Genomic DNA, 14854 nt, shown 5'->3' on the forward strand with positions numbered 1-14854 from the left:
GTACAAAACATACACAGAAAGAGAATAGCTCTGGCCTGATGAGTAGAGTCAGGGCACTGATTTTATTTACAAATTCCATTTCACCATTGCTGAGACAAGAATACAAAAAAAAATAACATATTGGAAAAATAATATCATATTGAAAACTAAATATAATACAATGAATCCGCTGCCTGGTACGAAACCCCGGGATAAAACCCCAGTGGGATTAGAACCTCCCAGGAACAGACTCCTCGTCCGAATGCAGCGCATGGAGCTCCGGAGATTCGAGCTTTGACTTTGAAAAGATGATCGAGGTTTTGTTAAAAAAAAGTGCAATTGAGGAAATATTTAAACACTCAGCATCGACATTATCAGCATACTAATATTAAGAAATTGTGTTATGAAACTAGAAAGACCATTAAAGAGTTTTCTAGAGTTATAGTTTGTTTGTAAAAGATGAAAATATTGTTTTCGAAGTGTGCACATTTTGCACGAACCAATGGAAACTCAGGCATGGTTCCAGAGAGCAACGAGCAGGCCAGGAAGGGCAGTTTGGGGGGGCTTGCCATAGTTAGTTGGACAAACCCTCAAACACAGCAGGGGAATTAGCTCAAGTGGTACAGTGCTTGCTTAGCATGTAAGCAGTAGTGAGCTTGAGGCCCACATTCTCCAAAACAGTAACTGCCATCTTGCTTGCTTTTAACAGAGAAAAACTTTCTTGTCATCTTGCAAACCATCTGAATCATCTGCACTTTCAGCCAAGTCAAGATCAAATTTATTTTGCCACATTCAAAGCATCACATCTGTGAAAACAGTCAGTATTTGGATTAAACCCACAACCTTGGCACTGTTTGCAACAATGACCAAAATCAACTAGCTGCATACTACTTTTCTGCTGATATGCTCCTCTGATGAGCTCCGAATGTTAGCTAACACAGATTCCTTTCAGTTTGCTTGTCTTTATTTCCTGAATTGCTGACTGACCTCAGTATCTCCAGCTCACATTTTTCAACAGGGTTGTCATATTCCCACCATCCACTATGAAATTCTAACTCTTGCTTGTGTGCAAAGTCAGCTTAGACAGCTTTTACAAAGTGAAAATATGATGCTTACCTGCTTGTATTAGCAAGAAGGTCCGGGTTCGAGCCCCGTGGCCGGCGAGGGCCTTTCTGTGCGGAGTTTGCATGTTCTCCCCGTGTCCGCGTGGGTTTCCTCTGGGTGCGCCGTTTTCCCCCACAGTCCAAAGACATGCAGGTTAGGTTAACTGGCAACTCTAAATTGACCGTAGGGGTGAATGTGAGTGTGAATGGTTGTCTGTGTCTATGTGTCAGCCCTGTGATGACCTGGTGACTTGTCCAGGGTGTACCCCGCCTTTCGCCCGTAGTCAGCTGGGATAGGCTCCAGCTTGCCTGCGACCCTGTAAAACAGGATAAAGCGGCTAGAGATAATGAGATGAGACCTGCTTGTATTCTTAAACCTGCTGATGAAAAGCTTGTATCTGTCCTGAAAAGGCACTTTTCACCACCTTCTACCCAACTGCTGTCATTGAACAATGAAGCAACAAATGCTTCCTGAGGCATGCTCCAAAAGTGTGAGAAGCATGCCAGGGACTCCATGTCAGGAGATTGGGTTGTTTTAGTGGCAAAACCCTTGAAGCTCACCAACTGATATTCAAGCAAATGGGAGTCAAATTACACTCCCCCAGAATAATATCTGCTTCTGGGCAATCACTCACTTGAAAATAAACAACCAATGGAAACTCAGGCATGGTTCCAAAGAGCAACAAGCAGGTCAAGAAGGGCAGTTTGGGAAACTCCCGGTATTTAGTTGGACAAACCCCACCTAGCTGCTGGGGAATTAGCTCAAGTGGTAGAGCGCTTGCTTCGCATGTAAGAGGTAGCGGGATCGATGCCCACATTCTCCAAAGTAGCAACTGCCACCTTGCTTGTATTTTAGAGAGAAAAAACTTTCTTGTCATCTTGCAAACCATCTGAATCCTCTGCACTTTCAGCCAAGTCAATATCAAATTTCTTTCGCCACATTCAAAGCAGCACATCTGTGAAAACAGCCACTATTTGAATTAAACCCACAACCGTAGCATTGCTTGCAACAATGACCAAATCAACTCATTGCACACTATTTTTCTGCTGATATGCTCCTCTGATGAGCTCTGAAGGTTAGCTATCACAGATTCCTTTCAGTTTGCTTGTCTTTATTTCTTGAATTGCTGACTGACCACAGTATCTCCAACTCACATTTTTCAGCCAGCTTGATATTATTTGGGCATTACGAGCCCAATTGTAGTAAAGGAAATTGGGAGGTGCCTGACCCCCACTGTCTTTTGACATCTGTAAGGTCTTCATCCTTCTCCGAGGTTTCTTTCCATGCCATATAAATTTTGACAGAGATCCTTCAACATCTAAAATGACTTTCCTATTCATCTTAAGTGGCAACATTTGTTATTGTTTGTTTGTAAAAGATGAACATATTTTTTTAGAAGTGTGCACATTTTGCACGAAGGTCTCAGGTCCTTATTACACGGTTATCAAAATGAATAATGCACATAATACAGTATATTGAGACAGAATGAACTCCAGTGATCGGCCATCTGGCTGTATTTTTAGACAATTTCTGCAGGCTGGAATCTTTGGGCTTCTTTTCATCCAAAAGAGTAAGTAACTGGTTGCTGGTGAGCTGAAAGAAAATCAGATATGTAAATAAGCATACACTTCTTTAAATGATAAAATGATGCTTGTCAGTTATGCTTGTTTGTAAAAGATGAACATTGAAAGCGGTACAATGAAATTCATCATGGCAAGAAATCAGAAAACAACTCGATGGGTTTCTCACGACTCAGTTGTTGGTTTTCCTGTGGTGGCACAGAACCAAGACCATCAGAAAACAACTCGATGGGTTTCTTTATATATCCACACTCTATGCATATGGGGCTCCGCTAGCACTGGCCACTAGGCGGTGTGTATGACTGTAATTACTAACACTGGCCACTAGGCAGTGTGTATGACTGGTAATTACTAACACTGGCCACTAGGCGGAGTGTATGACTGGTAATTACTAACACTGGCCACTAGGCGGTGTGCATGACTGGTAATTACTAACACTGGCCACTAGGCGGTGTGCATGACTGGTAATTACTAACACTGACCACTAGACGGTGTGCATGACTGGTAATTACTAACACTGGCCACTAGGCGGTGTGCATGACTGGTAATTACTAACACTGGCCACTAGGCGGTGTGCATGACTGGTAATTACTAACACTGGCCACTAGGCGGTGTGTATGGTGTGTATGACTGGTAATTACTAACACTGTCCACTAGGCGGTGTGAATGATTGGTAATTACTAACACTGGCCACTAGGCGGAGTGTACGACTTGTAATTACTAACACTGGCCACTAGGCGGAGTGTATGACTGGTAATTACTAACACTGGCCACCAGTGGCGGCTGGTCGTCTTTCAAACAGGGGAGGCTGGTCGGTTACGATATTTCCAGATTTTAAAAGAAAAAACACATAAATTTTGCCCATACTCTTGCCTCTGATCTGGCTGATTGTTGGCAGGGTCACAAACTGTGAAATAACAGGTTCTTTTGGCCCATTAGCCTACTGTCCAATATACATGATGATGGTGTTGGGGGGTATATTTTAACATTTTATATTTTAAAATTGTGGCATGTTGTTTAAAAATTGATCATTATTGAAAGCAGCTCTTTGTCAGGAACCTCAGCAGTAACAGCAGAGTGTTCTGGAATAGGCACAAGCATTGACCTTGGGGAGCCAAACATAGAGCTGGGTGCCACACATTTCATTGCAGGGGCGTGTTTAGCCTATTTTTGGGGGTGCTCAAGCACCCCCAAAAACGAGCTCAGCACCCCCTAGCTCAGCACCCTCAAAACACTGCTTTTGGACGTAATTTTCAGAAATAAGTGCCCTTGTGCACTGCGCAATGAATGTGTGCGCGGGCGTGTGTGTGTTCTTGAATTCACCTGTTACGTGATCGTTCTATGAGCAGTAAAATACCTCTCCTCCTTGCGTCCCCTCTGATTGGGTTGCCTGTCCGCGCGAGTGCTTGCTACGACATGGTGGTTTTTTTAACTGGATTCCACGCCGATGAGGAAGTCGAAGTAGCACCTGAGTATTACTGGCATAGCGAGATGTGAAGGTACGGACTGGAGTTACAATTGTTAAACACAACACAATAATATGCATAATGCAATATTGATGTTCCCTGGTCTATGGACAGAATGATAAAAACGACATTTATCATCCATATCGAGATACTTTTGTGCAGAGCTGTACAAGTGCTACGGTGCTAGACCACCGTGTGTTAGTCCATTTTATTTAATGTAACATAGCGTTTACTAATGTAAACTAATGTAAAATCATAATAATACTCACTATTATTACACAATACACAATAACATTAATTAACAATTACCACTGTTCAAAATGAATAGCTCCAACATTACAAATGCAGTAGTAGGTCTTGTTTAGTTAAAAATATAACGTAAATATTTGTGTCAGTGGTTGTAAATGTGTAGATATCATAGTTTATTGGGTCAGCTTCTGTTAAAACATTGCATAAGTCTAGTCTTGTCTAGTCTAGTCTTCTTGTCTAGTTAAGTCTAGTCTAAATGCGGAATAAATGTGGAAACACTGTCGTTCAAGCCAGGTGCCTCTGTCAGCTCTGGGGGCTAAGCACCCCCAAAGATCAGATGCTAGAATCGCCCCTGTTTCATTCAATGATACTTTCCCTATATTTTACTTATTTTGACTGAGAAATGTTTTATTGACAATTTTGATTACCCTTCACTTTTAATCAAGGTCTGTAGTGTGAAATGTTCTCGGCTGTGTTTTTGTTTAAAAATGTTTTGCAAATTGTAGCTGTGTTTAATTCATATCCAGAAAAATATATATTCCAATATAATATACTCAGCATAAACATTTTAAATAGATTCTATATTTTTGGTCCATCCATGACATATTACTAAAGTAGCCTATTTACTGTTGTTGATGTGGGTCACTTGCTGTTAGCCAATTCACTTTCTCGTACCAGGAGAGCTGAAAGGAACGAGTATTCCCTACCTTTTTCACCAAGTCAATTTGAGGCGTTGGTCTACCCTGCTCTTTAATTTTAATTTTTTCCTCAAAAGGAAGACTGGCAAATGGCTTCGCCAAAATTAAATCAGCAATGCTTGGCATCCGTGCGCAGCTTTCTTGCTAGCTGACTAGCCCCCTCAAGTTCAAGTTCAGTCACTCAAATAAACAAAATTTCTGGAACTAAGATAGCAAACTTGACAACACTATATTTACACTTTATTTACAATGAAAATATATACAAACTAAAAAAGCTGGTAAAAACCGTATGTAATGAATGAAATCGAAATGTAAGCCGATCTCTTACAATACACCACAGCACTTGCGAATCCGCATGGGACTGAACTGAAATTCACCGCTGCCTGTCTATAGTTGAAACGAGCTGTCAATCAAAGAAAATATCCGGCCGCTTTCACCAATCACCAGTCTCCTCGTGAAACTGCCATGTCCCTCCCACTGTGAGGCTCGGAGTCCGTGGGCGGGCATTTTCGCAGTATTTGTCCAATAACCGTCTTGCATTTTGAGATTGACAAGCGCATAGCTCCCAAATGCCGTTGAAGTCCACTGAGGCTGGGCTGCATCGCACTGTCACGAAAGGGAAAAAAAAACTCACGCACACATTAGGTGAACTGGGGAAAGTTATAACGGAATGATTTCACACTGTAGTTGGGTTGAGCACATATATTTCTATGATTCTGGATCTGAAATAGCAATGTTATAAGGTCGGCTATAACATAAGCCTAGCGCAATTCATCCTACACGATGTTCGTCATTTTTAGAGGAGGCTGAGCCTCCCTCGTTGTCTTAGAGCCATGCTGGCCACTAGGCGGAGTGTATGACTGCTAATTACTAACACTGGCCACTAGGCGGAGTGTCTCATCTCATTATCTCTAGCCGCTTTATCCTGTTCTACAGGGTCGCAGGCAAGCTGGAGCCTATCCCAGCTGACTACGGGCGAAAGGCAGGGTACACCCTGGACAAGTCGCCAGGTCATCACAGGGCTGACACAGACAACCATTCACACCTACGGTCAATTTAGAGTCACCAGTTAACCTAACCTGCATGTCTTTGGACTGTGGGGGAAAACGGAGCACCCGGAGGAAACCCACACGGACAACATGCAAACTCTGCACAGAAAGGCCCTTGCCGGCCACGGGGCTCGAACCCAGGACCTTCTTGCTGTGAGGCGACAGCGCTAACCACTACACCACCGTGCCGCCCTAGGCAGTGTGTATGACTGGTAATTACTAACACTGGCCACTAGGCGGTGTGTATGACTGATAATTACTAACACTGGCCACTAGGTGATGTGTATGACTGGTAATTACTAACACTGGCCACTAGGTGGTGTGTATGATCTATTCCGATGCCATACTTGAGGTCTCAAGGCATTGAAAAGCTAAGTTATGGTTCTGTGTACCTCCTTTCAGTACTTTGCTCAAGGGCACTTCAGCCCAAGACCAGCCCATGTAAACTTCATGCCTTTAAACTGAGCCACCCACATTATTAAATTTTTAGCCTCCCCATCAGGGAATTGAACCCTGGTCTTCCACATAATAGGTGGAGATACTGTCCACTATACTAACAAGGATGATACAATAGGCTTCATTTATCAATCTAATGTAGAAACCAGCACAGGTCAAAGTGTAGAAATCACTGTATGACAGGGTTCATGTGTGATTCATGAAACGTTTGTATCTTGCCAATCACAGTGTAAGAATGATTGGGCATTGATAAATGTGGTGGGTGAAAACCATTGTCATTTAAATATCACAATTCTAAATATGATCGGTTTAGAGGCCTTGCTCCTTGACTTTATGACATGGAGAGGCGTAATATGGTCAAGAAGAGAAACTTATCTGCCCTCAGAATAGAAGCTTTAAAATCACAAATCCAGTGGAATAAATTATTTCTATTTGGCAGCCTGAACAGTAGCATCACAGGAAGGCAGAAAAAATGTGGTATGGAAAGCACTTACTGCTGTGGTCAACAGCGTTCCTGTCAATAATCAAACTCCAGCTGATGTTTTCATGTTTAATTTATAGGCCTACATCTGTGATATGTATAGCCAAGATACTGTATATAATAGTAGCCTACTATAGTAGCTTCCATCGTAAATCTTTACATGTAGGAGAAGAAAAAAAAACGGTCAGGTCTCAAACAAGTCACGAAAAATTAAATGGTTGGAAAGTTTAGTTATTTTCTCATTTTAATGTTACAGGTTAATCAAAGTCAGGCACCACTGGTGTTCAGCCTTTGGCTAGACAAACCGGCCTGAAGCCACCCCACAGAGCCAGGAAATGGTGAGCTGTGTGAGAGAGAAGGTGATGAAAGTGACTGAATAGCTACTTATCACTCTCCACTAAAAAAAAAATAAAAATTAATAAATAAAAAATCCCAGCAGTGCAAAAATACCCTCTCATACCTTATGGATGTGCAGAGGTCTTCTCACAGCCAGATGTGTCATTGCCAATATATGATTACTGGCAAGATTCTTCTTTAAATAGTTTAGATGCTTATTCATTCATCTTTCACATATTTGTATCTGAAGAATCAAACTTACATTGTCTTGCAAAAGTGTTCATCTCCCTTTGTATTTGTCCTGTTTTGTCACATTACAAGCTGGAATTAAAATTAATTTTTTGGGGGGTTAGCACCATTTGATTTACACAACATGCCTCCCACTTTAAAGTGCTGATGACACGTTTTTGACATCTTTGGCGATATTTTATAACATAAAAAGTAATTCCCGATGATCCATATATTAATTCACGAAGGCGCCTATTTTACAAGTTATGCTAAAAAACGCGGCTATCTGGGCAAATTTGACGGGGCTGCAGCACCAAGGAGACGAAAGAGGAGGAGGAGCTATATGACGTCACCGAAAGAACCTTCCTCCTAACTTACCAGTTTGTTGTTGATGCGGCAGGTGTTCAGTTTATCATTATTAGTATTTTTATTATACATTATTATATATATATATATATATATATATATATATATATATATATATATATATATATATATATATATAGTTATTATGCCTTAGCGTTGTGTTGCCGGCTTTTGCTCCAAAACCCACAAGGATGGGGTAAGTTTATTCAAGTTTCCCAGAGATCCCGAGCTGCATGCGAAGTGGGTGAGGCAAGTCAGGCACACTCGTGACAAGTGGGAGCCCTCACCAACATCCGTCCTGTGCTCTGAACACTTTGATTTGGATTGTTTTGACACCCTTCCCAGCTTAAAGGAATCTCTTGGGTGTTCAGTTCAGCACAAACGTGTGTTGCTACCATCAGCAGTGCCTACAGTATTCCAGAGGGGGTCTACTAGTAGCTATGCCGGATCCAACAGTCGCCTGGGACAAGCCGACTCCTCCAAAGACAGTCCTCCTGTCAGAACATGTGTTGAGAAACGACATAAGATAAAGGTACGTAGAGCTATAGAGTGCTCCGATATGATGCTAAAAATAGTAACCATGCGGTCTGCGCGGCCATCTTGGAAGTGACTCGCTCCAGAGCGCTCATAGAGTACACATCATAGAGTACACATTCATGATAATCATAAATGTAATCATAAAGTCGGCGTGATATCAGTCATGTATTTGCTTGTGAAAGCTTGCGGCTTTCATGTAACTGCCGCCTAGCAACGAGAGGCAAAGGGTAAAGAGGGTAGGCTATCAGATTCTATTCAGAAGAGATCAATACATGATTGCTTAAAAATTAGGTATTTTAACAATTTGCGTCTGTTTTGTGATTATCGTGACACTTGTGTGTTATATAGAACTGTATGTCTTATCAGCACATCGAGGATCTTCCACCGGAGGCTTTAGCAAGTACTCGTAGCAACACTACACTTTACCCTTTGCCATGCGTTGTTAGGGAACGGTAGCAAGTACCCCGATGACCGACTTCAAGAATATGTAGAAAAAATTTAGAAATTATACTTTCATTATACTTTAATTCAAATTATACGTTCATGCCTAGGAGCCGTTCAAAAGAATCGGTTCGTTGGCGAACGTCACAACTCCTGTCTACTAGTGTTGTGATGTTCGCGAACGAACCGATTCTTTTGAACGGCTCCTAGGCATGAACGATGAGAACCGAGTCTCGAGCTGGGGGAGCTGTTCTTTCTGTCGTTCTTTTTCTGTACTGTGTTTCAGATGAAAAAGCTTTTGCCCAAGGACAAGAAGTAGGCTAAACAGCATTTGCCTTTTATTTATTCAAGTTTTATCTGTTTGCCTAATAGTTCAAATTGTTTTGTATATAGTTGATAATGTTGTTGTGTGATATTAATGATAATATTGTGGGAAAACTACTTTGCACAGACGTTCATTTAATTTATTCTATCGTCATTTTGTTTGTTCTATTTTTGTGTATTTTATTTATTTATCTGTTTGTCTAGTTGTATCTATTTTTCTAATAATATATTTTTTGCATTAATAGTTTGTTTTTTCCAATTAAAATAATCTTGTGTTCTTGTTATAACTTTATCTATTTATCTGACTGTTTAGTTGTATCTATTTTTGTTACAATTTCAATATTTTCAATATAGAAAGTTTGTTTTGTTTCTATTAAAATGTTCTTGTGTGATAACTAGTTCTTGTGTTATATTTATTGTAGTTGTATCTATTTTGTATCTCAGACTTAAATATTTTTGTAACACAAGTGTTTTTCTATAAAATATTCTTGCGTTCTTGATAACTATGTTCTTGAGTGTTTTTTTTTTTTTACAGAAAAGCCGTGGGTGGCACGGTGGTGTAGTGGTTAGCGCTGTCGCCTCACAGCAAGAAGGTCCTGGGTTCGAGCCCCGGGGCCGGCGAGGGCCTTTCTGTGTGGAGTTTGCATGTTGTCCGTGTGGGTTTCCTCCGGGTGCTCCGGTTTCCCCCAAAGACATGCAGGTTAGGTTAACTGGTGACTCTAAATTGACCATAGGTGTGAATGGTTGTCTGTGTCTATGTGTCAGCCCTGTGATGACCTGGCGACTTGTCCAGGGTGTACCCTGCCTTTCGCCTGTAGTCAGCTGGGATAGGCTCCGGCTTGCCTGCTGACCCTGTAGAAGGATAAAGCGGCTAGAGATAATGAGATGAGAAAAGCCGTTCTGCATGGACATTCATTGAAGCCCTCATTGTTTTTTAATGGTTATTTATGAGCGTTTAGGGGTTACAATAATGTAAGTCTAGGTTGCTTTATATAAAAGGTATGTCCAGAAATATTGATGTCACTGTCTAAGCAGAGGGATCTGGCTTCTTTAGACGCTGTCGTCTTAAAACTGAATAAATATTTTAAAAGAGCCAAATGAGCCAGTCTTTTGAACGGCTCTTTTCAAAGAACGGATCACAAAGATGCGGATCCCATCAAAGAGCCATAAATCCCATCTCTACTGTCTACAAGACGAAACAGGATGCTGTGAACTTACGACACTTCCGGTCACAATGTCTGTAAATTCAGTGAATTACAGACTTTTGCTTATCCCGTCTGAATGCACCACACAATAACACAGATGTGCGGGGGTAATTGCGAATTACCAGAGGTCCATAGGTAATACTTATCCCGTGCGAATCATACTTTATTGTGACACTAACAAGAATTAAGATGAAAAAACAGATATCTGGAGTAGAGGCACATGTAGAGGCACCACTAAAACACATAATTAAAATATTCATTTATGTACTTATCAGAGTATATTGTTCTCTCCCTCCATCCATTTTCTATACTGCATTTCCATTGTAGGTCATCAGTGAGCTGGAGCCAATCCGAGCTGACCATGATCGAGAAGCTGGGTACACCCTGGACTTGATTTTTTTGGCCGTCATGGGAAATGCCATGTGTGGCGCAAACCCAACACCCTGAGAACACCATTCCTACAGTGAAGCATGGTGGCGGCAGCATCATGCTGTGGGGATATTTTTTCATCTGCAGGGACAGGAAAGCTGGTCAGGACTAAAGGAAAGATGGATGGCACTAAATACAGGACAGTTCTGGAGGAAAACCTGTTTTAGTCAGCCAGAGGTTGGCAGAAGAGAGGGAGGACAGAGCTGAGTGATGAGTAGGCAAAAGGGAATATCAAAAATATTTCAATTTAAAATAAACACTCAAAATTATCCTTTCATAGTACATCATGTTATTATTGCAAAAACAAAGCACATAAAACAGGTAAACGTGACAAAACAGATCAAAAGCTTACATGCATCCCTCCACAATTGGATGGAAGGCTGCCGTTATTTCCTGCATTACTCTGTTGGAGTCCCAGTCACAGCCAAATCCCAAGGCAGAGTTTATGTGTCCATTTTCAAAAAGCCAAGCTTTCTTGACACACGTGCAGATGTATGGTCTGGCAGAAGAATTACCTCTTTGGTGAAAGACTGAGCCACAGGATGTGAACAGTTTAATTGTGCCTGAAACCTGAGAAACATTAAAGAAAATCAAACTATATTCTCATCTCATCATCTCTAGCTGCTTTATCCTGTTCTACAGGGTCGCAGGCAACCTGGAGCCTATCCCAGCTGACTACGGGCGAAAGGCGGGGTACACCCTGGACAAGTCGCCAGGTCATCACAAGGCTGACACATAAACACAGACAACCATTCACACTCACGGTCAATTTAGAGTCACCAGTTAACCTAACCTGCATGTCTTTGGACTGTGGGGGAAACCAGAGCACCCGGAGGAAACCCACGCGGACATGGGGAGAACATGCAAACTCCACACAGAAAGGCCCTCGCCGGCCACGGGGCTCGAACCCAGACCTTCTTGCTGTGAGGCGACAGCGATAACCACTACACCACCGTGCCGCCCCAAACTATATTCACTTACATTAAATATTCATGCATGTACTGTATAGTCACTTATCTTTTCTGTTTACAAACAGCCACCTGCATAAGCTGTGAATTTATTTTTTGAACTCTTTACTTATTTTTGTGGTTAATAGTCAACATTTGTCTTACCATGGTACACTATTACTGTGTTACAATACTTCATGATTTGCTGCAATGTTATTAAAAAAACAAACAAAAAAAATGTGTGATTAATACAGCACTCTCCAAGGTGCAGATCCATATTAGCGTGAAGACCCAAACAGACGAAGGTGTTCCAAAGGTGTTTGCTGATTTGAATAGCAGATTTGAACAAGTGACCCTTCATTTAAGACATGGACTTTGTCTCCTTTTCTCACTCTCTCCTTTTCTCTGTAACACACACACAAACGATGCAGCCGGTGTGTGTGTGTGTGTGTGTGTGAGAGAGAGAGAGAGAGAGAGAGAAAATATTTTTAAATTTATTAAAAAAAAATTTAGTCTTTCTGCTCTGTATAATTGGTAAACATTTATTCATGTGTTAAGGTTTTTCCCTTTGGTGAACACAAGATGGCACAGTCAGTGATCACACAACCCTGCTTACATCCTCCAGAAATGTTGTCCAACCCTGCTTACATCCTCCACTGGTGAATGTTTGCTAGTCGTGGCAAACTTCTCATTATTGCCAGAATGCTGCTGGAAGTTTGTCTCGAGTGGTGAACTTTGGCAAACTTGTGACAACATTTTTTTTGGCAAACTAATTTGTTTGCTGCAAATCTGCCACAAACTTTTTGCTTTTGTAGCTGCGCTGGTTACTCTGAGTCGCTAAGCTCATTTACAGAGATACGATTCTGATAAAACAACACAACTGTCCACTTAAGAGTAAACTGTAATAAGAATACATATTCATCGAATGTTATTCTTGTTTTTTGACAAAGCGAAGTACCTGTAGTTCTCTTCTGCTCTCTTGATGCTATCTTGAGTAAAGGAACGTTTTATTTTTCATATCTAACACCCTATAAACTTGTGTTGTTAGGGCTGAGTATTAAGGGGTTTAATGAACGTTAATTAACAAGCAGGGGCGTTTCTAGCTATTGAAAAGACCAGGGGCTCAGTCAAGCTTTCCTGGGGCTTGTATTTCTTTTAAAGGAGATTGGCATAGATAGGTTGGGGAGGTTATATCTAACTTTACAAAAAATATTATCACCCGCGCACATTCACAGGTTATATCATTGTGACAGCGTTTATGCTGGGACAAATGAGGAAATGGAGACAGGTGCTACAATCCAAGGTGCACTTTTATTTCTAATGGTCAATTTTCAGGGCCACTACTTCAACTCACTCTCTTTCTCATTCCTGGCCATCTGAAAGACACACAGAGACACACATTAATAGACCGCCAGTAATTAAACACAGTTGAACCTTGTCACATGTTGCCTGCTGGTTCAATCTGACTCCTCTCCGTTCACAGCCGACACTCGACCACACCCTCACTGCCACACTCATCTTTATTATTACTGATTTTTGCACTGCTCTTTTTAAATGTATGTAGTTCAGTTTCTGTCTCCTTATTAAGTTATCATCATCACCCATAATGTCTCTGGAAACTGAGGCATGTGCCAACTGACTATTAAATATCACTATTAAACTGATAATAAATTTTACTAAAAATATATAATCTGTCACTCACATATCTCTCCTTTAGGACCACAAACATTCTAAGCTACATTGCAGCATTCAAAATCTCAGATAACATCCCATCTCACAAGATTATGATCATGTTTATATGTCTTCCAAGTCTCTCTCTCTTGCTCTCTCGCACACACATAAATACTATTTTCTCCAATGCATCCAGGCTCAGTTGACTGCAGCAGCTCATTTATGGTGTCTTGGACAACACAAATTTATGTTCACATTAATATTGTGTGGCAAAAAAAAAAATCCCCCTATATGTGACTAATATGCCAAAGGCTGGCTATGGTACCGTCAGCTGACTGGTTCTGCGTAGGGTACACGTCGCATTAAAACATGATTAAATTATGTCAGGGCAACTACTGGTGTCTACATGAACAAAAATTGTTGTTGACCTGTTAAATAAACTTCATCAGGGCAAATAGACCACCACTGTGGATATTCATTAAACCACTCAAACTTTTGAGCTCGCCTGGCACACTAATCATGCAGAGCCTATGCTGTAAATCCAACATATCCAGGCTACATGGAGCAGTTTTTGTGCATCAACATAATTTGACAGGTTACACTGTTGATATATTCTATATATACACCCATGGCTGATGACTTACTATCTGGTTTCAGCTTGAAAAAATCCAACAATAGTGGATTGTTTTTTAAGCCATCTTCCAACCAGTTCTGAATGTTGTTCTTCTGTTGGCAGTCCCCAAAGTTTTGATCCCCCTCCTCCCTTTGTCTTTGGATGCTGCAAGTCAAGTTCCAATCTGTTTCAGTCAGTTGTTTTCTATTAATCTCTTACTTTTTTGAGAGTGAAAATACCCGGGGCTATAGTCCCGAGTGATAGGGCCTAACGATGCCACTGTTAACAAGTAAAAAATATATTATATATTAAATTATTTCTAATTCTCAAGTAAACCTGTTTCTCTTCCAATTAGCAGTTCTAACATTAACCTGCTGCTGCTGCTGCACACATGAAGGAAGTAAAACACATTGAACAAATTATCACACACTCTCCAAGCGAATATCACTGCAAACTTCATTTGATTCAGTAAACCTCACTCACACCCTCATATACACACACACTGATTCATCTTTAGTCAGTGATTTATCCTGGTCAGGGTCCCACGTGATGCTCAGTGTAAAGCCAGAACGCTGCAGCAACTCAGCAGTCTGACAGTAACATTGGTGACACTGTCATGTGATGCTGTGGGGTGGAGCTTCATGAAGCTTTATGATTTTAACATATGAGAGTACAGAAAGATCTCAGAATATTTT

General features: G+C 41.1%; 1 gene segment (V, D, J or C); it reads left to right on the plus strand.

Annotated features, from left to right (window-relative positions):
* Positions 1-14554, plus strand: part of LOC132884270 (T cell receptor alpha variable 17-like) — a 49886-nt gene extending 35332 nt beyond the window's left edge. The window contains 1 exon segment of the V gene segment in view: positions 14515-14554. Coding sequence covers positions 14515-14554 — 40 coding nt within the window.
* Positions 14555-14854: the final 300 nt, after the last annotated feature.

This window comes from Neoarius graeffei, chromosome 1, assembly GCF_027579695.1.
Source record: "Neoarius graeffei isolate fNeoGra1 chromosome 1, fNeoGra1.pri, whole genome shotgun sequence".
Taxonomy (NCBI): Eukaryota; Metazoa; Chordata; class Actinopteri; order Siluriformes; family Ariidae; genus Neoarius; species Neoarius graeffei.